The 23,217-nt window shown below is 49.2% G+C and overlaps 2 protein-coding genes across 4 annotated transcripts in view; one reads left to right on the top strand and one right to left on the bottom strand.

Annotated features, from left to right (window-relative positions):
* The first annotated feature begins 3,671 nt into the window (after positions 1-3,671).
* LOC100344030 (procathepsin L) lies at positions 3,672-12,795 on the top strand. The gene is made up of 8 exons (XM_008257554.4): positions 3,672-4,980; positions 5,106-5,242; positions 5,537-5,659; positions 5,761-5,907; positions 6,072-6,296; positions 6,766-6,928; positions 7,597-7,714; positions 12,248-12,795. The coding sequence occupies exons 2-8, from the start codon at positions 5,117-5,119 to the stop codon at positions 12,378-12,380; spliced, it is 1,035 nt and encodes a 344-aa protein (XP_008255776.1). The 5' UTR covers positions 3,672-4,980; positions 5,106-5,116; the 3' UTR covers positions 12,381-12,795.
* A 3,863-nt stretch (positions 12,796-16,658) lies between these two features.
* The window catches only part of FBP2 (fructose-bisphosphatase 2), a 30,962-nt gene continuing 24,403 nt past the window's right edge, over positions 16,659-23,217 (bottom strand). For 2 of the 3 annotated variants that reach the window (XM_051851213.3, XM_051851706.3), the window contains exons 7-8: positions 22,040-22,159; positions 16,659-17,061 (exon numbers count right to left, since the gene is read on the bottom strand). In XM_051851213.3, the coding sequence (XP_051707173.2) occupies positions 16,867-17,061; positions 22,040-22,159 (315 nt within the window). In that variant the 3' untranslated portion in view covers positions 16,659-16,866. 3 annotated transcript variants of the gene reach the window in all.

Raw genomic sequence — 23,217 nt, 5'->3', positions numbered from 1 at the left:
AAGATTTATTTATTTATTTGAAAGGCAGAGGTAGAGGGAGAGAGAAAGAGAGAGAGAGAGAGGTCTGCCATCCGCTGGTTCACTCCCCAGTTGGCTGCAATGGCTGGAGCTGCACTGATCTGAAGCCAGGAGCTCCCTCCGAGTCTCCCACGTGCGTGCAGGGGCTCAAGGACTTGGACCATTTTCCACTGTTATCCCAGGCCACAGCAGAGAGCTGGATCGGAAGTGGAGCAGCCGGGGCTCGAACCAGCACCCACATGGGATGCCAGCACTGCCAGCCCATTAAACCATATTTAGGGGTGAAGACTGCCTGGGGACACTTTGTGCTCACTCCCACATTTAGTCCAAGGGGAGGCTTGGCCAGGATTCTGCTCCTTCAGGCTGCAAACTGCAATAATGAATTTTCTGAATCCTCCTACCATTTATCCAAGGTGACGGAGGAGTTTTCTTCGCAGTGACTTTCCTTCACATGGGGTTTCAGTATGCAAATATACAAGCTGTCCCTGGCCCTGTTCTGGATCTTTGGCACAGACATCAGCAATAATAATGTGACCGCCCTCACCACCAAACCATGGTCTCCCACATGGGTGCAGGGGCCCAAACACGAGGGCCATTCTCTGGTGCTTTTCTCAGGCCATCAGCAGGGAGCCGGATCAGAAGTGGAGCACCTGGGACAAGAACCAGCACCCCTGTGAGAAGCAGGTGTCACAGGCAATGGCTTTACCCACCAAGCCACAACACTAGCCCCTGGACAACTCTTTCAACTCCTGGCAACTGTAGCCTTCTCAGCACTAGGGGGCGCCAAAAGCCCAAAGTCCCTATGAAGACCACAATGGTGTTGCGATTGGTGGAACATCAAAGGACCTTAGGATGCCCAAGAAAGGTACAGAGCCTGTGTGAGAAAGCCGACCAGAGTCCCAGGCTCTGATGCTTTTCCCAGCGCCCCAGATGAGCACGTGCCCAGGAGTTGCCTGCACACGTTGATAGTTCCCCACCTGCAATAAGAAGGGCTGGGCCCCCAGGTACATGGGTTTTGTCGGCAGTTCATGGTCAACAGGGCCATAACCAAACTGGTTGGCCCCGTCTCTGCATTTGAACCCAAGACAATGAGTGACAGGTGTGCTGCCTGGCTGTGCACCTGCATACCCATAATGGTCCTCCCGGATCTTAGACCCCCACTAGGGTTTCATGGGTTCCCACACAGCGACTTTGTCCGTGGCTGGGTACAGAAGTTCCTTGGATACGAGTTGGGTGACCCCCTTATCCCACCACATTGCTCACATCTCCCTGTGAGCCTGTCATTTCTGAAAGTCACGTCAGCGAGCTGCTGGGCCATACGAGTGACCCTCCTAACTCCACGGTACGCATCGGGCAGCCAGGGTTGAGGTCACGGCTGTGGGTGGTGACCTGCGGAACAGGAAGTCATCGTCGTTGTGGCTTCCTCCTCTGACCTCAGATCTCAGCAGGTTAGGAGAGAAAGCACTACTAGGGGAGAACAAGGCTGGGACAGCTGCCAGCATGCCCACCATCCATGAGCACAAAGGCTAGCAAAGTGCTGCTGTAACAGGGTTACCCACTGGTGGCTGGGATTCTCCCCTGTCGTCTGTGCTGTAGAGGAAGCCCTGTGTGCCGGGGCCGCCCCCAGAGCACTTCCCTCCCTTCCCCCCGCCCCGCCACAGCACCTCAGTCCACCTTGAACTTCGACATCAGCACTTCCATCTTCTTCCTGGCCCCGGCAGCCCCACCCCTGCCTCCATCACAGGCAGCTGGTGCCTCGCAGCCCCACGTGTTTCCTGGCTGCAGCTGTGACCTACCTTGGGTGGGACACCTGCCAGCATACGCCGCCACCGTCACTCATGTTCCTCACTGATGCCCCGAAGAATCCTGTGTGGCTGCTGTCACACGATCAGATGAGGAAGTCCAGGCTGCAGAGAAGAGGCACCGGCGCTGCCCAGCACTTCCTTGCACTGCTGCCACCGAGAGGGAGGTGTTGCAGTCCCCAGAAACGGAGGGTGGGGTATGGAGGAGAGAGCAAGGCCATGGAAGGCATGCAAACAGCCCTGAATTTGCATATGGTCCTCTGGATTCCACAAAATATATCAAAGTTTGAAAAGCTCTTATACAGGCATATTCCCCAGTCTTTCTTCCCAACCTTCTGCTTACCCAAACTGGCATAAGTCACCCCAGGCAGCCGCAGCCTAAGATGTCAGCCTGTATTTGTTTTTTGTTTTTTGTTTTTGTTTTTTTTTTCTAGAGAATATGATCTAAAAGTAAGAAAGGTCACTTAGTGAAACAGCTCCAAACGTGTTCATTTTCAAGAAAAGCAAAATAAAGAGAAGCCTTTTAAGGTGGTCTTCCAGGGATCCACCAGACAGCTCAGCTGTAGGCCAGTCTGGCTCCATCACCTTCCCAGCTACCTTAAAGCTGCTGCTTTTCTGAGGAGTAGGAATGGGACTGGGGAAAGAGCAAACAGCATAAAACCCACTGTAAGTCAGTAGTGTGTCTTGAATAAGCGTCTGCCAGGTTGCTGCAGCCCTTGGCTAATACGGAGAATTCAGGAAAAGTGGATTCTGACTGTAGCTGGAGTTCCTTACTCCAAAATTTTTGTTGATTTCAATCTATACTGTAAGAATGAAAAATACCATGTTTTGTGTGTGCTGTGTGTGTGTGTGTGTGTATAAGATATCTTCCATGTTCCAAAGGACAGCTCATGGATTGTAGACTTGGGGTGAGGATGAGGAATGTGGGAGAAATGTCACAAGATCATCTTGTCACCTACTGCCCCAAGACGTTTGCCACAATTTCAGTTACATACATCTGTCTTGTTCTGTGCCATTTTTCTGTAAAAGCAACATTCTGTCATACTGTTATGGTTTAAAACTGAAAGACTGAATGCTAAAAAAAAATCCACCAGGAAAGTTACATGTAGATTTTTCTCAGGAAATGCCTAATATATAACCACCAATCCAAGGACAAAGTTAAAGTTTCACTAATTCCCCTTTTTATATGTATTTATTGTTTGAAAGGTAGAGTTGGGACCACCTGCAGGGCCATCATTCCATATGGGTACCAGTTCAAGTCCCGCTGTTCCACTTCCAATTCAGCTCTCTGCTATGGCCTGGGAAAGCAGTAGAAGATGCCCCAAGTCCTTGGGCCCCTGAACCCATGTGGGAGGCCTGGAAGAAGCACCTGGCTCCTGGCTTCTGGCCCAGCTCCTGCCTCTCTGTAACTCCACCTTTCAAATAAATAACTAAATCTCAAAAAAAAAAAAAAAAAAGTAGAATTACAGAGGAGAGAGAGAAAGAAGAGAGGGAGTGAAGAGAGCAGAGGGGGTGGGGGGGTATTTCCATCTGCTGGTTCACTCCCCAAATGGCCACTATTGTGAAACCAGGAGCCTGGAACTCCATCTGGGTCACACTCCCATGTGAGTGGCTGGGGCCCAAGCACTTGGGCCATCTTATGCTGCTTTCCCAGGCAGATTAGCAAGGAGCTGGGTCAGAAGTGGAGCAGCTGGAATTCTAAATGGTGCTCATATGGGATGCCAGTGTTTCAGGCATCAGCTTAACCCACTGGGCCACAACTCTGGCCCAAGTTTCATTAATTCTTATTGGTTGATTATTTAATATATATATTGGTGGACTGATTAACACTTAAGGAAAACAGAGTTATTGAAACTAAGGAAATTCATTTATTTCATAAGCGATTTTGAATAAGCATTTATTAACAATTACTGTGCAATGTATGTACAATGATGGACACTTTTCTGGATAATGTTTTTATGATAATAACTCTGAGCTCTGTGAAATGGAAACATATTGAAAGGAGTGGCTATTTGGGGGAGGGATAAATGACCTCAACGACCTGAACACCACTACACTGGCCCTGCCAATTCCCCTAGCGCTCAATCTTCCAGAGACGGGGTAGAGAAGGACGTCTTGTTACAACATCTGCACAGACCTATTAACGAGGGTTGAAAGTCTACACAGAGGCATAACACACAGATGTGGTGGTTCACCGTATGGCGGTTAATTTTATGTCCAGATATGCAGTCAAATAGCGAGCTGGGTGTTACTGTTGGGGTGGTTTGGGATGGGATAAACCAGAGGGCTAAAGCAGAGGGATTTATCCCAGTTGAAGATTTGAAAAGAACAGAAAGACCAGCATCCTCTAGGCGAGAGTGAACCCGGAGGAAGCGGCCTGACTATCGCACCACGAGTCTGGGACCTGCCTGTCCCTTTCCAGGCTCTTCTGAGGCCAGCCGCAGCCGGCCGTGAACCTGGGGCTTGTCCACCTGCAGGCTACACCTTGGCTGTGACTTCCACAGGATGCTGAACCCAGAACTCTGGGCCTGGAGGAACACCGGGGTCAGGCTGTGAGCTTATGTTCTTGAGCCACGCCCCAGAGCCCAGTAAAGCCAGGGTGCTCAGTTTGACCTGGACTCTCCTCTGCGCTGCCCACGAGGGACCCTCCGCAATCCACCTGCGGCCAGCACTGGGGCTGCCTCGGTCCCAACAGCCTAACGCGCGCCGGGAGGCAGAGAGCGCACAGAGGTCCCGCCCACCGGCCGGAGCAGCCAATCGCTGAATGGGTAGGCGGAGGGGGGGGGTGGGACTCTCTGGGCCAAATCGGCAGCTTTGGGATCACAACCGCCAACCTCTGAGACCTTGGACGGTGGGCTTGCCCGCCTGGCCTGCGCGGCTGCGGCTTCCTGAGAGAAAGCTCCAGATGGAGTTTCGGGGGTCTCTGGCTGCGCGTTTTGGGGCCTAACCAGGGCAGACAGGGAAGCTGGATTCCTGAAAGTCGTGCCTTGATGCTGGTCCCTCCAGACTCCCGGACGGCGGCCAATGGCCGGAGTATGTGGAGGACCTCCCGGTAGCTGAGCTAGGAGCCCCCTGGAAGGCATTACGGGGAGTGCCCTGACTTTTGCCTTATGGTCTCTTTTTCTCCAACCACTCTCCTAGTCTCTTCCACGGTTCTTGGGTAAATACTAAACACAATTTAAACGTTTTTATTCTGCTATGATGGTGGTCATTAGGCAGAAGAGAGCGAGAGGACTCATTGGAAGGAGTGATCTAATCAGACACGCGCGGCTCTTCCCTTCCTAGATTTCTGAACGATGCATCTGCCACTCTTCCTAGCAGTCCTCTGCTCTGGCATGATCTCAGCTGCTCCAACACCTGATCACAGTTTGGATACACGATGGCGCCAGTGGCTGGCAGCACACAAAAGACGATATGGCGTGGTTGGTAACATTTGAAACCGTGCAGAGAGACCCTGGAGAGAATGATCTTCCTTACCGGGAGTCTATGGCCAGAGAGTAGCTTATAGAGGCCAGCTTTTCCCAAGAGAGTGCCCAAGGGTTACTGCAGGATATGGACAGACATCCCTGTTAGTTGGAGCGTGGAGAACAGCTCCCAAAAGTAGAAAGTCATCCCTGACTGTGGTTTCTCTTCCATCCCTATCTGCATGTCTGTCTGGTCACAGGGGGTTGGGTGTTAAGTAGAAATAACGTCCATCATTGTGTGACTGCCTCTAGAGAGAAGAAGAATGGAGGAGAGCCGTGTGGGAGAAGAACATGCAAATGATTGAAAAGCACAACAGGGAGTACAGCCAAGGGAAACATGGCTTCACCATGGCGATGAACGCCTACGGCGACATGGTGAGTGTGCTGTGGATCCCGTGACCCCGCGCCTCCTCTCCCTGACTCTTTACCAAAGTAACCTGTCCCTTTTTCAATGTTTTGTTTACCGTTCCTTGAAGACCAATGAAGAATTCAGGCTGATGATGAACGGCTTTGAAAACCAGAATCACAAAAGGGGGGAAGAATTCCATAATTCCCTCCTATTTAAGATCCCTGCGTTTTTGGATTGGAGAGAGAGAGGCTATGTGACTCCCGTGAAGAATCAGGTATGACAGGGCGGGAGCCAGACCTTCCACCTCCCGGGAAAGCCAAAAAGGGATCCACCTCACTGCTTTGCTAGTCTGTAGAGCAACGTCAGTTCAAATACACTGGCCGACGTAGCACACGTCTTGCTATCTGTTTGGTAGATGACAGATGCTTGCGTTTTCAGGAATTGTGTGGTTCTTCATGGGCTTTCAGTGCCACTGGAGCCCTCGAAGGGCAGATGTTCCGGAAGACTGGCCGGCTCGTGTCCCTGAGCGAGCAGAACCTCGTGGACTGCTCCTGGCCTCAGGGCAACCAGGGCTGTAGTGGTGGCCTCATGGACTACGCCTTCCAGTATGTTAAGGACAACAGAGGCTTGGACTCGGAAGAATCCTACCCGTACGAACAAAGGGTACGTGGACTCCCTTCTACCATTATCATTCCAACTTGGCTGATGGGAAATGGAGTGCTTTCAGAGAGATAACAAGACACCCGTCTTGGCTTTCCCATTTTAGGTGGTGAGATCTACCCCTGCAAACTAGCAGAACTGTCACAGACCATCAGCCTTCACGCAGTTCTCTGATTAGTTGGTTAACACACAGGTGTTGCATGCTGCATGGAGAACACGCATACAGTTCCGCACCTGATGCGTGCTTCTCCGTAGTAAAAGTTTCTTCTGGACAGATAGACAGACCTAGGAGGAGAGAGCAACGAAGCTTTCACTTTCAAGCCAGCCAACCATTATTTCATTCCGTGGGATTCTTTGAAGGAGGTTTCCTTGCAGATCATTTAGCTGCAAACTGCTGAGTTGTGTGGTCAAGAACCCAAAGTCACCGGGAGGTAGCTGGTAGTAATCAAGTCTCTTCCCCCTTTCCTTTAAGAAAGGATCCTGTAAATACAATCCCAGGTTTTCTGCGGCCAATGTCACTGGCTTTGTGGACGTCTCTAAGGACGAGAAGGCCCTGATGGAGGCAGTGGCAACGGTCGGACCTGTCTCCGTGGGTATCGCTACGACACCTGAGTCCTTCCTGTTCTATGAAGGAGGTAAGCATCTGTCTTTGTAGAACTTTCAGGCAAAAGCCCTGGAAAACCGGTGCAACAAACCAGCATGCCTGACTCTTTTCATGTAGAATTCAGTGTAGCTATCAGGAGTCTGAATTAAAAAGCAACTGTTCATTCTGTACATACAACACGTAAACCGGAAGTTCCATTTGACCCGCCATCAGCGTATCTTCATGATACTAAGTACATCAGAGACCTTTCCAAACGGTCTGGGATCGTATAATATACTTACCTTTACTCCAGTTGCTGGGATTTTCAAGTTTTCCCAAAGATTTTTAATTCTCTTATGAAAACTGGAAAGAACCACTTGACTTAAGTAATCTTGAGTCCTGTTGGTGCTTCTTTGGGCGGACATCTTCCCAGTAGAGTTGCAGAGTTCCACAGGGTGGTCTTGGCAAGTCGCTTACATGTGGGATTATGCTAATAGATACAATTCTGCTGGTTTTAGGTGTTAAACCCTTAACCTTGACAAAAATGATCCTATTTCTACATCTTATTTAGACTTTATGTCATTTCACTGAATTTAGAGATACTTCCCTTACTGTGGGTGGTTATGTGGGCTCCTTACTATGAGTGATTCTTCTGTGGGTTCATTTCTGTGGGTGACCGTGTGGGCTGCTGTCACCCCAGTATTCACTTTACTCCTACAGGCATTTATTATGATCCAAAATGCAGCAGCGAAAATGTCAATCACGCTGTTCTGGTGGTTGGCTATGGCTTTGAAGAAGTAGGATCAAAAAACAATAAATACTGGCTGATCAAGAACAGGTACAAAATGCCAAAAACACTCACAACTGACATTTGAAATGGAATTCTTCTTTGCAATCAGTATTTGGAAATTGGTCCACAAACCCTTAAGCACACTTCTGAAATTCCAGAAGTCTTTATCCACTTAATGTTTGATTATATTGATGTTTGATTATACACATTAAGATACTGTTACAGGATTGACACCAGCAAGATAATTGACAAGAGCGGCCTGATGTGCTTCCCTCTCATGGAAAAAATGATTGAAAGATTAAAAACGGGCTGGAGTTGTGACCCTCTATATAGTTGTGAATGCCTATATCCTGTATGAGAGTACTAGTTCGAGTCCTGGCTACTCTGCTTCTGATCCAGCTTCCTACTAAGGCAGCTGGGAAAGCAGCAGGAGATGTTCAGGTGCTTGGCCCCTGTCACTCACGTGGGAGACCTGGATGGAGCTCCTGGTCTTGGTTTCAGCCTAGACCAGTCCTGGCTGGTGTGCCCATTTGGAGTGTAAACTAGTAAATAGAAGTTTCTCTCTTTCTCTCCCTCCCCACTCCCTATCCCGTCACTCTGCCTTCCAAACAAATAAATCTATTTTTTTTTTAAATAAACAAGGAGTATTCAACTGGAGTATTTGAGAGAGAGCCCTGGATGGAGTGGGAATGCAGTGCAGGCGCTGTGAGGCACAGAGACTCAAGATGGCCTTGTAAAGAAACAGCAGTTTGCATCTGCTACCCAATCTCACCAGGAGGGGGCAGCTTGGAACTTCTCACAGCAGGAAAAATAGAAGAGGGAAGCCCCCAGCAGCCCTCATTAATGGCGTAGACACCTGAAGTCTTTGCTGCTGGAGAAGGCTATGGCCCTCACAGACTCTGAGCTTATTTAGGGCACTTCCAGGTAGTTCACACTGGTGCATTGCTGCAGAAGATGCTGGCCCTGCCCACCCAGGCTGCTGCTGCAAGGTGCCATCTTAAAACTACGTCCATGTACAGCCTGCACCATAGACAGGAGACCCACTTCTGTGCTTAATCCACCCTGCCTTTAGGAAGCTTGTATCCCAGTTGACCAACCACCCCACAAAGCCCTGCCTCTCAGGCACTGAGGCACACAGACACATCACTGATGTTGATTTCTGGTGAAGAAGCTACCCAGAGAATTCACAGTTGCACCCACACAGGACTAAAGGCCATGTACGCCACCCATCTGACACCCTGGGTCCCATCCCTGGTAGGATGACTTGGTATAAAAACCACCCATTATAGTTCATACAGACAAATCTTCCACCAGCTACATGAAAAAGCAGGGTAACATGACAACTTCAAAGGAGCACAACTTTCCTTAGCAGGCAACAAATAAAAGAATATCTGCTAAATTCTTGAAAAGGAATTAAAAATATTGAAGAAAATTGGTGAGATACAAGAGAACATATACAGACAATTTAACAAAATCAGGAAAATATTTCATGATCTGAATGAAAAAACAGAGGTAGATATTACAAACCGAACTTGTAGTTAGAGAATTCAACAAATGAAATAAATAATCAAGTTGAAAACTTAAATAACAGACTAGATCAAGCAAAAGAATTTCTGAACTTGAAGACAGGTGATTTGAAATGACCCAATCAGCCAAAAAAAGAAAGGTGGTTTACTCGCCAAATGCTCGCAACAGCCAGGGCTGGGCCAGGTCAAAGCCGCAAGCCTGGAACTCAGTCTAAGTTTCTCATGTAGGTGGCAGAAACCCAAGCACTTGAACCATCCCTGGCTACCTCCCAGGATATACATTAGCAGAAACCTGGGATAAGAAGCAGAGTCAAGGTTTGAACCCAGGCACTCTTAACCCACGGGATGCAGCATCCAAACCAGCACCCTAACCACAGTGCCAAACACCAATCCCAGCCAATTTATTTTTTAAGTTATTTTTAAAGATTTATTTATTTATTTGAAAGGCAGAGTTACAGTGAGACAGAGGCATAGAGAGAGATCTTCATGGGCCGGTTCACTCCCCAGATGGCCGCAATGGCTGGAGGTGAGCTGATCCAAAGTCAGGAGCCAGGAGCTTTTTGTGGGTCTCCCATATGGTTGCAGGGACCCAAGGACTTGGGCCATCTTCTACTGCTTTCCCAGGCCATAACAGAGAGCTGGATGGGAAGTGGAGCAGCCCGGACTCGAACTGGCACCCATATGGGATACCGGCACTGCAGGTGGAGGTCCTACCTGCTATGCCACAGTGCCAGCCCCAGCCAATTTATTTTTGACAAAGACACCAAGAACATATATTGGGGAAAGTATAACCTCTTCAATAAGTGGTACTGGAGAAACTATATAGACATATGCAGAAGAATAAAACTAGGTCTCTCTCACCATATACAAAAGTCCACTCAAAATGAATCATAGGTCTAAAGGTAAGATCTGAAACTAGGAATCAACTAAAAGAAAATATAAGGGAAACACTTCACATTGGTATAGACAAAAATTTTTGATAAGAACTCAAAAGTATAAGTAACAAGGGGCTGGCACTGTGGCATAGCAGGTAAAGCCACCGCCTGCAGTGCCAGCATCCCATATGAGCACTGCTTCCTGTCCTGGTTGCTCCACTTCCAATCCAGCTCTCTGCTATGGCCTGGGAAAGCAGTAGAAGATGGCCCAAGTCCTTAGGCCCCTGCACCTGCTTGGGAGGCCTAGAAGAAGCTCCTGGCTCCTGGCTTCGGATCGGCACAGCTCTGGCTGTTGTGGCCAATTGAGGAGTGAACCATTGGATGGAAGACCTCTCTCTCTCTTTCTGTGTGTGTGTTTGTGTCTCCTCTCCCTGTGTAACTCTGACTTTCAAATAAATAAATAAATCTTTTAAAAAATTTTAAAAAATTAGTGACACTATTATGGAAAACAGTATGAAAGTTTTCTTTTCTTTTTCTATTTATTTATTTGAAAAGCAGAGTTACAGAGAGGCAGAGCGGTGGGGGGGGAGGATCTTCCATCTGCTGGTTCACTCCCCAAATGGCTGCATTGGCCCAAGCTGGATTGGAAGAGGAGCAGCTGGGATTCGAACTAGCATCCATATGGGATGCCGGCACTGCAGGCAGTGGCTTTACTTGCTATGCCACAGTGCCAGGTCCTAGTATGAAGGTTTTCAGCAAATTAGAACTACCACCTAAGTCAGCAATCCCCCCACAGGATATACACACACAGGAAAGGTGTGGAAGAGAGATTTGTACCCTCATGCTTGCTGCAGCACTTTTCACAATAATGAAGATATGGAACCAACCTAGATGTCTGTCAACAGGTGAGTGGATCAAGAAAGCATGGCATGTGTGTACAATGGAATATTATTCAGCCATAAAAAATGAAATCCTGTCCTTTGGCAATATGGATGAGCCTGGACGGCACTGTGTTAAGAAGCAAAATAAGCCCGGTACAGAATGACAGACCCCACATGCTTCCACTCATATGAGTGTGTGAGCTAAAGAAGGTTATCTCATCGAGGTAGACAGCACAACATCTGTGGTCAGAAGCTGTGATGGTTAAGAGGGGGGTGGGGTAGGCAAAGGATGGATAACAGGTGCCAAAATACCAACATGAGAGAAAAGGGGGTAAATTCTTGTCCTACAACACAGTAGAGGGAATGTGGTTAGCAATGTACTAGATATTTCATAATAGCTAGAAGAGGATTTTCAGTATTCACCACACAAAGAAATGTCTGAGGTTATGTAAATGCTAATTTCTCTAATTTGATCATTACACATAGTATACATATATGGAGAATAAGTCTAGAAACATATAGATATTTATAACCATTGTATGCCAATTAAGAAAAACAAAATCCCACCAAGCTTGCTGAGGGGTGTTAAGGGTATTTGTATCATTGTATTTCAAATTCCTGAAAGTTGTCTTAATTTTAAAACCTATCTTGGAGCCACCGCTGTGGCACTGCGGGTTGAAGCCCTGGCCTGAGGCACCGGCATCCCATATGGGCACCAGTTGGAGACCCAGCTGCTCCACTTCCAATTCAGCTCTCTCCTATGGCCTAGCAGTAGAGGGCAGTGGAGGGCTATGAAGGGCAGTAGAAGATGGCCCAAGTCCTTGGGCCCCACATGGGAGACCCGGAGGAGGCTCTTGGCTCCTGGCTTTGGATCGGCTCAGCTCTGGCCATTGTGGTCATTTGGGGAGTGAACCAGCCAATGGAAGGTCTCTCTCTCTCTGGCTCTACCTCTCTCTCTGTAACTGTCTTTCAAATAAATAAAATAGATCTAAAAAAAAAAAAAAAACCTATCTGGCTCCCAAGGTTTCCTTTTTTTCTTTGATTATGCAGTTCTGTGGAAAGTCATTGTTTGGGGGACAGAAATACAAATTATGTTCAGATTTAAATTCAACAATTAACAGAAAGGCTAAATGAGAATGTTGGCCTCTGCTGGCTGATTCAGTGTTCTGCTGGAACACTATTTAGTATTAGCTTTTTTTAAAAAAATACTAATAAAGGTAAACGTACACCTTTTTTTTTTTTTTCTGCTTTCTGGATGGAGAGGTCTTGGATAAAATGACACACCTGCTCTCCTTTCAGCTGGGGTAAAGACTGGGGCATGGGGGGCTACATGAAGATGGCCAAAGACCAGAACAACCACTGCGGAATCGCCACGGCAGCCAGCTACCCACTGTGTGAGTCGATGGACGGCGCTGAGGAAGGATTGGACTGAGGCCAGCGGAGCCACAGCACACCGGCCCTGGCCGCACCGACACAGCACTTGGAACACTGACGATCCCAGCTGTGGTGCGCATTCTGTGACAATTTTACTCTAGCGAAATCCTTCTGCTACTTAATGACTGCTGGAATCAGCTGTGTATTATTGACCCACCTAATGACTTTTGAATTTTGATTTGAGACGATGTGTAGTTTTACCTTTTTCAATAAAATTAATTTCAAATGTAGCCGTGGTGCTCTCTCTGTGTTCAGTGCATCAACTTCTTGGGCAGTCAAACCCATAACGGGGCTCCCCAGACAGAACTGAACGTGGCAGTGGTACACAGGGAGAAAGAGGGGGCACCTGCCAGCTCTTCTGGCTACAAACGTGCAGATCCATGTCCCTGCCTGTGCCTCTGTCGCTCCCAGTCCTTGTAAACCTCACAAGTGATCTCTAAGGACAAAGGAAATGGTTTCAGAGAAGAGCAGCCTCGCTTGTTAGACACACATGTGATTTCTTTCCTGGAAAAGGGCCTGAGAGGTCACGGTCGCTTCTGCAGCCCAGGCCAGCCCCCGGCAGCCCCTGCGAGGCCTGGTCCAGAGCCCCGGCCCCAGCTGCGGGGGAGGCACCGTGGCCACTTTGCAGTGGGGGACGGGCAGGGCCCCAGGGCACCCAAGGCTGGGTAGGGGACAGTCTTGACTTTGAGGCTGGCTTCAAACCCACTGCTGTGTCCTGGGAGGGTGGGAGACAGAGGAGGGACCAGAACCGAGGGTCTGTGGCCATAGGAAACCTAGCTTAACTCATCCTTGAAGATATTTTTTTTTTCCAATGGAAAAGCTTCCCATATTCTGTAGACTAAAGCAGTGCAGAGGTCATCGACCGTGTGTTTTAAGTCACATTCCCATTCAACGAAATGTGAGGAGCAGGTGGAAATGTTTAGATATTAGACTCCATCATCCCTGAGGAGGGAGTGAAGTGGAACACGGGGCTGGGGTCCCAGCCCACAGCAGCCTCTGTGTCCCTCTGATGGTCACACAGGATGCTCTGTATGGCCCTCAGCAACACGTGTTCCAATCTCAAACTTTTTGACTCAGTAACAAATGTCCCATCTGGAGTGAAATGGTCTGGGCTTTGTACTGATGCTACCCGGCATGGTAGCAGGTACATTCAGTAGTTTCCTGAGTGGAATCCATTCCGTGGGTGGGGACCTGCGTGTGACAGAGCTGGAGTTAGGCAGCACCGGCTGTGTGCACTGGTCATCAACACCAAGGGGCGGGGACATCAGAGACAGTGTGGGGGTCAGGGAGGGCTTCCAGGAAGGAGGGAGACAGACCCCAGCCAGAGTGGCGGTGGTGAGAAGAGGCGGAGAGGCAGGGTCTCAGCAGAGAGTGGCCGTCGGTCCCAGGAGCCAGGGCCGCGGGAGGAGAGCTGAGGAGATGAGGGCCGCGCGGTGCTGGCGGTGGCATTCAAGTCCAGGGAATGGACTTCACTCCCTCTGCCTCCCCGCAGTGGGAGCTGGGAAAGGCATGACGTGAGCAACCCTTCCCTTTCTGCTTCCTTACTAAAACTAGGCACTGAGATCTGCCACCTTAGCTCTCAGGTGCTGTCCACATGCATCTGTCTCCACTGCCATCTTATCCACCCACCTCGAACGTTTGCTATGCTGTCTCTGAGAATGGAATGAGAGTCCGAGCCTTTCACCTTCTTTGTGGAGTGCAGACACCCACCCAGAAGAGCTTCAGCATTTAAGAATGAGTATGAGGGGCCGGCGCTGTGGCGTAGCAGGTAAAGCCGCCGCCTGCACCACCAGCATCCTATATGGGCGCTGGTTCGAGTCCCGGCTGCTCCACTTCCAATCCAGCTCTCTGCTGTGGCCTGGGAAAGCAGTAGAAGATGGCCCAAGTCCTTGGGCCCCTGCACTCACGTGGGAGACCCGGAAGAAGCTCCTGGCTCCTGGCTTCGGATCAGTTGCAGCCCTCTGGGGAGTGAACCAGCGCATGAAAGACTTTCTCTCCCTCTCTCTCTCTCTCTCTCTCTGCCTCTCTTTTCTCTCTGTGTAACCCTGACTTTCAAGTAAATAAATAAATCAATCTTTAAAAAAAGAATGCATATGCATGGCAATGGATCTTTGCCTGAGCCTATCTGCACTTTCTTCAGAGGCACATACCCCACGAGGGAAGGTGTTACTTAGCTCTGTTTCCTACAACTCTTCTGACACTACATGCCACAGACTCACCAAATCAAAGTATTCATACGGCATTTAAGATAGATTTATTTTATTTACTTATTTGAAAGAGTGATAGAGAGAGGCCGGCGCCGCGGCTCACTAGGCTAATCCTCCGCCTTGCAGCGCCGGCACACCAGGTTCTAGTCCCGGTTGGGGCGCCGGATTCTGTCCCGGTTGCCCCTCTTCCAGGCCAGCTCTCTGCTGTGGCCAGGGAGTGCAGTGGAGGATGGCCCAAGTGCTTGGGCCCTGCACCCCATGGGAGACCAGGAGAAGCACCTGCCTCCTGCCTTTGGATCAGCGCGGTGTGCCGGCTGCAGCGGCCATTGGAGGGTGAACCAATGGCAAAAGAAGACCTTTCTCTCTGTCTCTCTCTCTCACTGTCCACTCTGCCTGTAAAAAAAAAAAAAAAAAAAAAAAAGAGTGAGAGAGAGAGAGAGAGATAGAAGGAGAGAGAGAGAGACCAAGGGATTCCATCCCCTGGTTTAAATTCCCAAATGCCTGCAACAGCTGGAGTTGGTCCAGGCCAAAGCCAGGAGCCAGGAACTCCATCCTGGTTCCCATTTGTGTGGCAGGGGCCCAAGTACTTGGCCACCATCCCCTGCCTTCCCGGGTGTATTAGTTGGAAGTTGGATCAGAAGCAGAATAGCTAGGACTTGAATTTCCACTCTCCCATCCAAGTACTAACCAGGCCTGACCCTGCTTCACTTCTGAGATCAGACGAGATCAGGCATGGTATGGCCGAAGACTTGAACCAGCACTCTGATACAGCATGCAAGTGTCCCAAGCTGTGGCTTACCCTGCTGCACCACAATGCCTGCCCCTCTGTAACATATTTTGAAATGCATATTTCAGTTGGAATCTTTGGGATATAAATGAAATATCTAATAAAGTATGAAGAGCCCATTGGTTGGAATCCGAATTATTCCTAGAAAAATAATATCTTTGTTTCTTATGTTTTAATAGGACATTATAATTTTGCTACAATTGACCACTCACAGTGCATGGAGGAGCGACATTGAGTGCACAAATACACCCAAGTGGAAATATGCCTTCGGGCTGTGCAAACCACCCTGCCCAAAGCTAAAGTGGGAAAGGAAGGGTTTGCTCCCTGCTTTGGCTTCTCCTAGCCAATCCACCATCCCCACAAACTGAACGGCTCTAATAGGTTTCCTAATGTTGAATTGTTCTTGAATTTCTGGGTTAAAGTTTACTGGGATTTATCCTTGTTTCTAATACTCCTGGGGCCAGGCTTATGCTGCAACACTTAATCTACTGCTGTACTTAATCTACCTGCATCCCATTTGGAGTCTGCAGATCTGAGTCCCAGGTCTACTTTTTTTTTTTTTTTTTTTTACAGGCAGAGTGGACAGTGAGAGAGAGAAAGACAGAGCGAAAGGTGTTCTTTCGCCGTTGGTTCACCCTCCAATGGCCGCTGCACTCCCAGGCCACAGCAGAGAGCTTGCCTGGAAGAGGGGCAACCGGGACAGAATCCAGCACCCCGACCGGGACTAGAACCCGGTGTGCCGGCACCGCAGGCGGAGGATTAGCCTAGTGAGCCGCGGCGCTGGCCCCAGGTCTACTTGTAATCCAGCTTCCTGCTAATGCATGCCCTGGAGAGCAGCAGTTGGTTGTTCAAGGACTTGAGTTCCTGATAACCGCAGGAGACTTGAATTGAGTTCCAGGTTCCTGGCTTCAGCCCTGCTCAGCTGTCTGGGCATCGGGGGTTGAACCAGCAGATGTGAGATCTCTCTTTGTCTCTCTCCTCTCCCTGCCTTTCAAATTAAATAAGCAAACAAAATGTTTAAAAATACTTCTGAATTTGTCAATATGTCACTACACAATCTTTAGACTTCCATGTCCATGTACCTACACAGAAATTCTTGTTCAAAAAAGATGTACAAATGAATCACCATAGGATAAGACACTAGGTTCAAATTTCAACCAAGACAAATTCTTAACTGACCTACACACGCCACTCTCTCAAGTGGAAACCTGGCAATTGCTCCGGCTGACAGAGCTGCAACCCCATTTGCCAAGGTTCATGACAGAAGACAAATCACAGTTGCTCTTTTCCCAGGTGGGTTTTTATTTTTATTTGCAGCCTTTTACACTGACACAGAGCGACGTCTGGATCTACACCCGGTGGTTCGCAGTATGTTGCTGGGGGGTTCAGTGGATTTGGCTGCTGCTTTCTCAACACCACCATTTCCATGGTTCGCTCACTTAGGGTTCTTAGTCCACAACGAAAGAAGAGGACTCGTGGGGTCAGACTCACTACCTGCCTGCCTGGTTCTTCTGTACACAGGCGAGATACTCCTGTACATCGTCTGGGGAGCCCAGGATGAGGGGGACTCGTTGGTGAATGGACTCGGGCTTCACATCCAGGACTGGCTGCGTGCCAGTGGTGGCGAGGCCTCCTGCCTGCTCGATGATGTAGGCCACGGGATTGCACTCATACAGGAGCCGGAGCTGTGGGGGAAACAGAGGCAGGAGGTGGGTAAGCTTTGCGAGTGGCCAACCCCTCCTGGCTATGCCCCTCCAGCTCAAGGAAGACGTGACTGCTGGGCTCGCCTGCCCTGCAAGCATGGGTGCACTTTTGCATGCCTGTGAGCAGGTGGGCTGCCTGTACTGCAGACCCAGCTTGAGGAGGCTGATGCATCGGCTGGGACTCAGCACATACGCCTTTGGGGGCACCCCTGGCCATGTACTTGCCTGCCTGCTGACCTCTGCTTATGAGAAACCCATCTCTGGCCTTGCAGATAGGAGACCTCGGGACCCATTTCTTGTTAGTCCAGCAATGAGGCCAGTGGATTCTGCAGGCAGGGGTGGAAGCTTTGTATGTGAGGCTTATGGCAAGTGGGGAGTCAAGAAGCTTGGATGAATGTGCCGGGTGCTCTCTCTCTCTGCAAATAACCATGTGGCTGGGATGACATGGAGAACTCCACACCTCCAGCCTTAGCCAAAGAGCTTTCTGGGACCCCAAGTGGTCTTTTCTTTTGACCTCTTACACTAACTGGAATCCTGCTGCATCCTGTTCACCACCTTTTGTAACAGCCATCACTCAGAGGTTTAACACCCCGCTTCTTTCCCACTATCATTGTCTCTACATTCCCAGTCATGTCTGACACAAAGCAAGCGTCCAAACAAGGTCACAGCACATCTCTCACAAGATCTCCCAGCTGAGGGCGGAGGAGGGAGCTGAAGTCAAGCCTGCACCCTGCTTGGCCAGCTCTGCACGAGGGGCCAGGGCTCCGCCTGGCCAGGGGAAGCAGTGTCTCCCTAAGCCATACGAAGTGTACTCTCGTGTCCCAAGAGTACACAATGAGCTGAAGTGGATGGGGTCGGACTGAGTGTCTTAGGGGTCCTTTTCTGTTATGTTGTGAGTCCTATGGCCACCATCACCACGAGACACACACTCACAGGCACACACACCCATCACAGTAGACCCAGGGTGACTTTCCAGTGGTATGCAGCTGCTGTGCCCCAACTCCACATCACAGCATCTTCTTCTACCCAAAAGAGTTCATTCTCTACAGTCTGCTTACAAAGTGGTTGGCCCAGCTTTGTGCAAGCTTTTCCTTTCCATTCAAGTCCATTTTTGAAGCTATGTGATCTCACCTCACCCATTGGAAGAGTTGATATCAAAAACAGAGTAACAAATAACGGTGAGGAAGTGGAAAAAGGGAAACTCTTGTACACTCTTAGTGGGAGTGTAAATTAGTGCAGCCACTGTGGAAAACAGAATAGAGATTTCTTTTAAAAACTCAAAATAGACTTAACGTATGACCCGGTAATCCCATTACTGGGTATGTCCCCCAGAAAACATCAATGCATTGTATCAAGGAGATACCTGCTCCACCATGTTTATAGCAGCACTGTTTACAATAGGCAAGATATGGAATCAATCAGTGTGTTCATCATCAGATACTACTCAACCAAGAAAAAGAATGAAACCTTGTCATTTCCAGCAAAATGGATAGAACTAGAAGACACCATGTTAAATGAAATAAGCCAGACATGGAAGGAAAAATACTACATCCTCCTTCATATGCAGATGCTAAAACGAAATCAGTCTCAACACAGAATGGTGATGACTAGAGGCTGGGAGGGGGAAGGGGTTTAGAGGGAACTTGAATAACAGATACCAAGTCAGAGCAAGATCGAAAGAATAAGTTCCTAGCGTTAACATAGCACAGTGGGGAGACTGTCACTCATGAAATCCTAGTAAATATTCTATGACCAAATAGAAGAAAGAAGCTACAAGCTTCTAATCATAAAGTGATGTCAAAGAAGGAGAAATGTTGACCACATTGCTTTGATAGGTACCTACTGTATCCATGTATTGAAATGTCACATGATAGCCCATAAATATGTATAATTATTATTAATAGAAAGTTTTATCTGGAAAAACTGCTTTGAGAAACAGTCATATCTTGTGCTTTTGCTTGGATTCTTATTTTCAGGAGAGGACTACTATCTTTGGTCTGGCTGGGAGAGTCAGGTGTTCAGGAGAGATTGGGTTAAGACTCCAGAGGGGAGCTGGCACGTGGTTCACTTGGTTAATCCTCCGCCTGTGGCGCTGGCATCCCATATGGGCGCCAGGTTCTAGTCCTGGTTGCTCCTCTTCCAGGCCAGCTCTCTGCTGTGGCCAGGGAGTGCAGTGGAGGATGGCCCAAGTGCTTGGGCCCTGCACCCCATGGGAGACCAGGAGGAAGCTCCTGGCTTCATATCTGCGGAGCGCCAGCTGTAAGCGGCCATTTGGGGATTGAACCAGTGGAAGGAAGACCTTTCTCTCTGTCTCTCTCTCACTGTCTATAACTCTACCTGTCAAATAATTAAAAAAAAGACTCCAGGGGGCATTTACTGCCATTTTGGTCACTCAGCGTAGCAGGGCCTCCCTCTATACCTCCCGTTCTTGGAGCAGAGAGCACCTGGCCAGGCCCAGTGCATGAGGGCTGGGTGACTTGGGTCACCTGGTTTTGTCCGAGTGACATTGGAGGCCACGCTGTCCCCAACAGTCTGGCTAGAAAGACCTTCACTTAGGTAGCTTATAGAGCTCGGATCTCTCCTCTCCCCTTCCTCTGCCCTGGGGGCTCCAGGACAGGGGAGCTTGGGGTGCTAAAGAGTAAAGTCTCAGACTGTAAGCAATTAGCCTGTTGATGCAGACATTGTAAAACTCGGCACAGTTGCACAATGCACGTATCTTTTTTTTTTTTTTTTTTAAGAGAAGTTTCTTTTTTTTTTTTTTTTTTAATTTTTTTTTTTTGATAGGCAGAGTGGACAGTGAGAGAGAGAGACAGAGAGAAAGGTCTTCCTTTGCCGTTGGTTCACCCTCCAATGGCCGCCGCTGCAGCCTGCGCACCGCGCTGATCCGATGGCAGGAGCCAGGATCCAGGTGCTTTTTCCTGGTCTCCCATGGGGTGCAGCGCCCAAGCACCTGGGCCATCCTCCACTGCACTCCCTGGCCATAGCAGAGAGCTGGCCTGGAAGAGGGGCAACCGGGACAGAATCCGGCGCCCCGACCGGGACTAGAACCCGGTGTGCCGGCTCCGCAAGGTGGAGGATTAGCCTATTGAGCCACGGCGCCGGCTCTATGCACGTATCTTGAAACCAAGTAACTCTGACTCTGACATCAGATGTAAGGGAATGGCCTTATTATCCAGGCACCAGGGCATCATGGGAGTCATTGTTCTGCAGCCACAATCCATGTGAATAGAGAGAGAAAGACAAGCCCGGGTAGGAGAGGATTCCACACACGCACACACACACACACATGCACACAGGTGTGATCAAAGACCATCAGGGCTGGAACACGTAGACAGGTCCAGTCCTATATACACAGCTACACGTGCTTACAAATAGTTTATGCAGTTACAAATAGATACTTTCTGACTCACTTGTAATCATTTTCATAGTTACTAATTATTAGCCTTCATGTTCTCCACACTTAGAACCATGTGACAAGGGTGATTCTGTTTTAGAATTTCCACATCTTCTCCCTGATCTCACTTACAACTCCCTAGCTCTTTCTCTCCCGCAGCTCTTGTATGATGTGGTTGAGATTCTTAGTTCATATAATTAATTACAGATTAACTACAAATATGATAGATTAATACACAATGGATAAACACTACATGAAGACAAGTGCCTGATGCATCAACTGATGTCTTAAAAATAATTTCTCAGGTCTTGTGTGCTAGATTTCCTTTCTTAGCTTTGACCAAGTCCTTGGGCACCTGCACCCATGTGAGGGACCTGGAAGAAGCTCGTACGTAGGTCCTGGCTTCAGATCAGCCCAGTTCCAGCCTTTGTAGCCTTTTGGATAGTGAATCAGCGGATGGAAGACCTCTCTCTCTCTCTCTCTCTCTCTGCCTCTCTGCCTCTCTGCCTCTCTGTAACTCTGCCTTTCAAATAAATAAATAAATATTTTTAAATGGCAAATCTTTGCATGATTTGATTGCTTACTGGAGATTCCAGTGATTGGCTAAAATTCAGACACGTTTCCAGGGTGGGGCAGGTTCTCTCCGAGAGAGGAGGGTTTGGATCCCAAGACGCCCACCTGGTAATAAGTGTTTTCCATTTCGTGTCATAGTTGCAGTTGGATCTTCCAGGAGCTACCTTTCCAGAAATAGTGAGTTCTGAGCAGTTCTTACTCTGCAGTTTGTCAGCTTGTAGGGGACTCTTGGGTAGACCAGAAGGCTTCCATGACCCCTTGAAAATGCTTATTGGCCAGTGCCGCGGCTCTCTAGGCTAATCCTCCGCCTTGCGGCGCCGGCACACCAGGTTCTAGTCCCGGTCGGGGCGCCGGATTCTGTCCCGGTTGCCCCTCTTCCAGGCCAGCTCTCTGCTGTGGCCCGGGAGTGCAGTGGAGGATGGCCCAAGTGCTTGGGCCCTGCACCCCATGGGAGACCAGGAAAAGCACCTGGCTCCTGGCTCCTGCCTTCGGATCAGTGCGGTGTGCCGGCCGTGGCGGCCATTGGAGGGTGAACCAACGGCAGAGGAAGACCTTTCTCTCTCTCTCTCTCTCTCTCTCTGTCTCTCTCACTGCCTGTCAAAAAAAAAAAAATGCTTATTACATGCAATGAGCACATGCAATGCGTTCTGCCTGGGAATTGAGTTGATAAGTGCCATTAGGTTCTCTAAGGGGTACTTGATTCCAAACCAGTTGATCACAGGCTGTGGAAGTGACAGGCGGGTAATGCTGACTCAGCAAACGATGAGCATGATGAGGCCAGAGGAGGTGAAAGGCAGTGAGACTCACCCGTCACGATCCCGTCAGCTTTCCCCTTCTCCAACCTTCCACCACAGCCCCAAACCCACCAGTGGGAAATGGACCTTACTCCTCGTCTGCGCCCACTCCCACAGAGGCCAACAGCAGGTGTAAGAAGGGACCCCTGTTGGCTCACTGACCGGATACCCAGCCGGTGAGGAGCGAAGGGAGCATTACCTTGCCTTTAGGACTTTTCTGGTTGGCTGGGTACAGGAAGATCCCTCCATAGACCAGGGTGCGGTGCACATCAGCCACCATGGAGCCCACGTACCTGGCCCCATAGGGCGCACTGCCGTCCTAGAAGGCACAGAGAGAAGACACAAGATCCAGTGCATTTGACAACCGGCCAGCACCAGCTCCAGGCCCACATGTTCAGTTGGTGTGGCCTCTGCATGCCTGGCCCTTCCTCCTCCACCCACCACCGAAGGCATTGAAAATATTACACAACTGAGCACTCATTCAGTAACAGCCCCTCAAGCAGCCAGCAGTGTGGTGCGGTAGGTTAAGCTGCCTCTTTCAAAGCCAGCACCCCATGTTAGAGCAGGGGTCCCAGTTCTAGCTACTCTGTTTCCTATCCAGCTCTCCATAAAAGCTCCTGGAAAGGCAACAGACGATGGGCTCGGGCTCCTGCTACTGCTACCCATGGAGAGACCCAGACAGAGTTCCTGGCTCCTGCCTTCAGCCTGGTTGCAGCCAACTGGGGAGTGGCCCAGCGGATAGACTATCTCTTTCTCTTTGTGTCTCTCCCTCTCTCTGTTCCACTTTGCCTTTCAAAATAAATAAAATAAACCTTTAAAAAAAAAGCACCTCAAATCTCAACTGGTGATTGAACTCATTAAATGCAGGACTACTTAAAGGGAGTGACAATAGTCCGTTGCAATTTTTAATAGAGCAGCTAAGCGGAAAACAGTAGGAAATATAATCCACCCCCCACACCTGCTGGCCCCACATCCACAACCAACCCTGGATTGAAAATATTTTAAAATTTTGCATCTGTACTGAACGTATACAGGGTCCTTCCCTTGTGATTATTCCCTAAACACTACAGCGTAGCAACTTTTTACACGGTAAGTGCCTTGTGTTAGGTATTATAAGTAACTAGACATGATTGACAGCATGTGGAATATCGCTTCATTTTATCTAAGGGACTTGAGCACCCTTGGACCCGGGAATCTATGGGGGATCCTAAAACCCATATCCGCTGGAGGCTAAGGCGCAACTGTGCGTGCCAATCACCACCGTGGGCAGCTCCCTGTAGCTCCGGCTTGGCTTGTGGCAGCTCGTAGGACCTGCTGCGTTCTGAGAACCGGGCCTCCTTGAGCAATGACCACTTCTGCACTGGCTGCAAGATTTTA

The sequence above is a fragment of the Oryctolagus cuniculus genome, chromosome 1 (assembly GCF_051225735.1).
Source record: "Oryctolagus cuniculus isolate XC-2025 breed Fujian yellow rabbit chromosome 1, ASM5122573v1, whole genome shotgun sequence".
Lineage (NCBI taxonomy): Eukaryota > Metazoa > Chordata > Mammalia > Lagomorpha > Leporidae > Oryctolagus > Oryctolagus cuniculus.
The sequence above is the reverse complement of the archived record's forward strand: the minus strand, read 5'-3'. Positions and strand labels throughout refer to the sequence as shown.

What these genes read in the sequence shown, in the direction of transcription:
- LOC100344030 (XM_008257554.4), top strand. Translation starts at nt 5,117, where the DNA reads ATGCATCTGCCACTCTTCCTAGCAGTCCTCTGCTCTGGCATGATCTCA. An exon ending in TGACTCCCGTGAAGAATCAG is followed by an intron (nt 5,908 to 6,071) that starts GTATGACAGGGC and finishes TTGCGTTTTCAG; the next exon opens with GAATTGTGTGGTTCTTCATG. An exon ending in CTTCCTGTTCTATGAAGGAG is followed by an intron (nt 6,929 to 7,596) that starts GTAAGCATCTGT and finishes TTACTCCTACAG; the next exon opens with GCATTTATTATGATCCAAAA.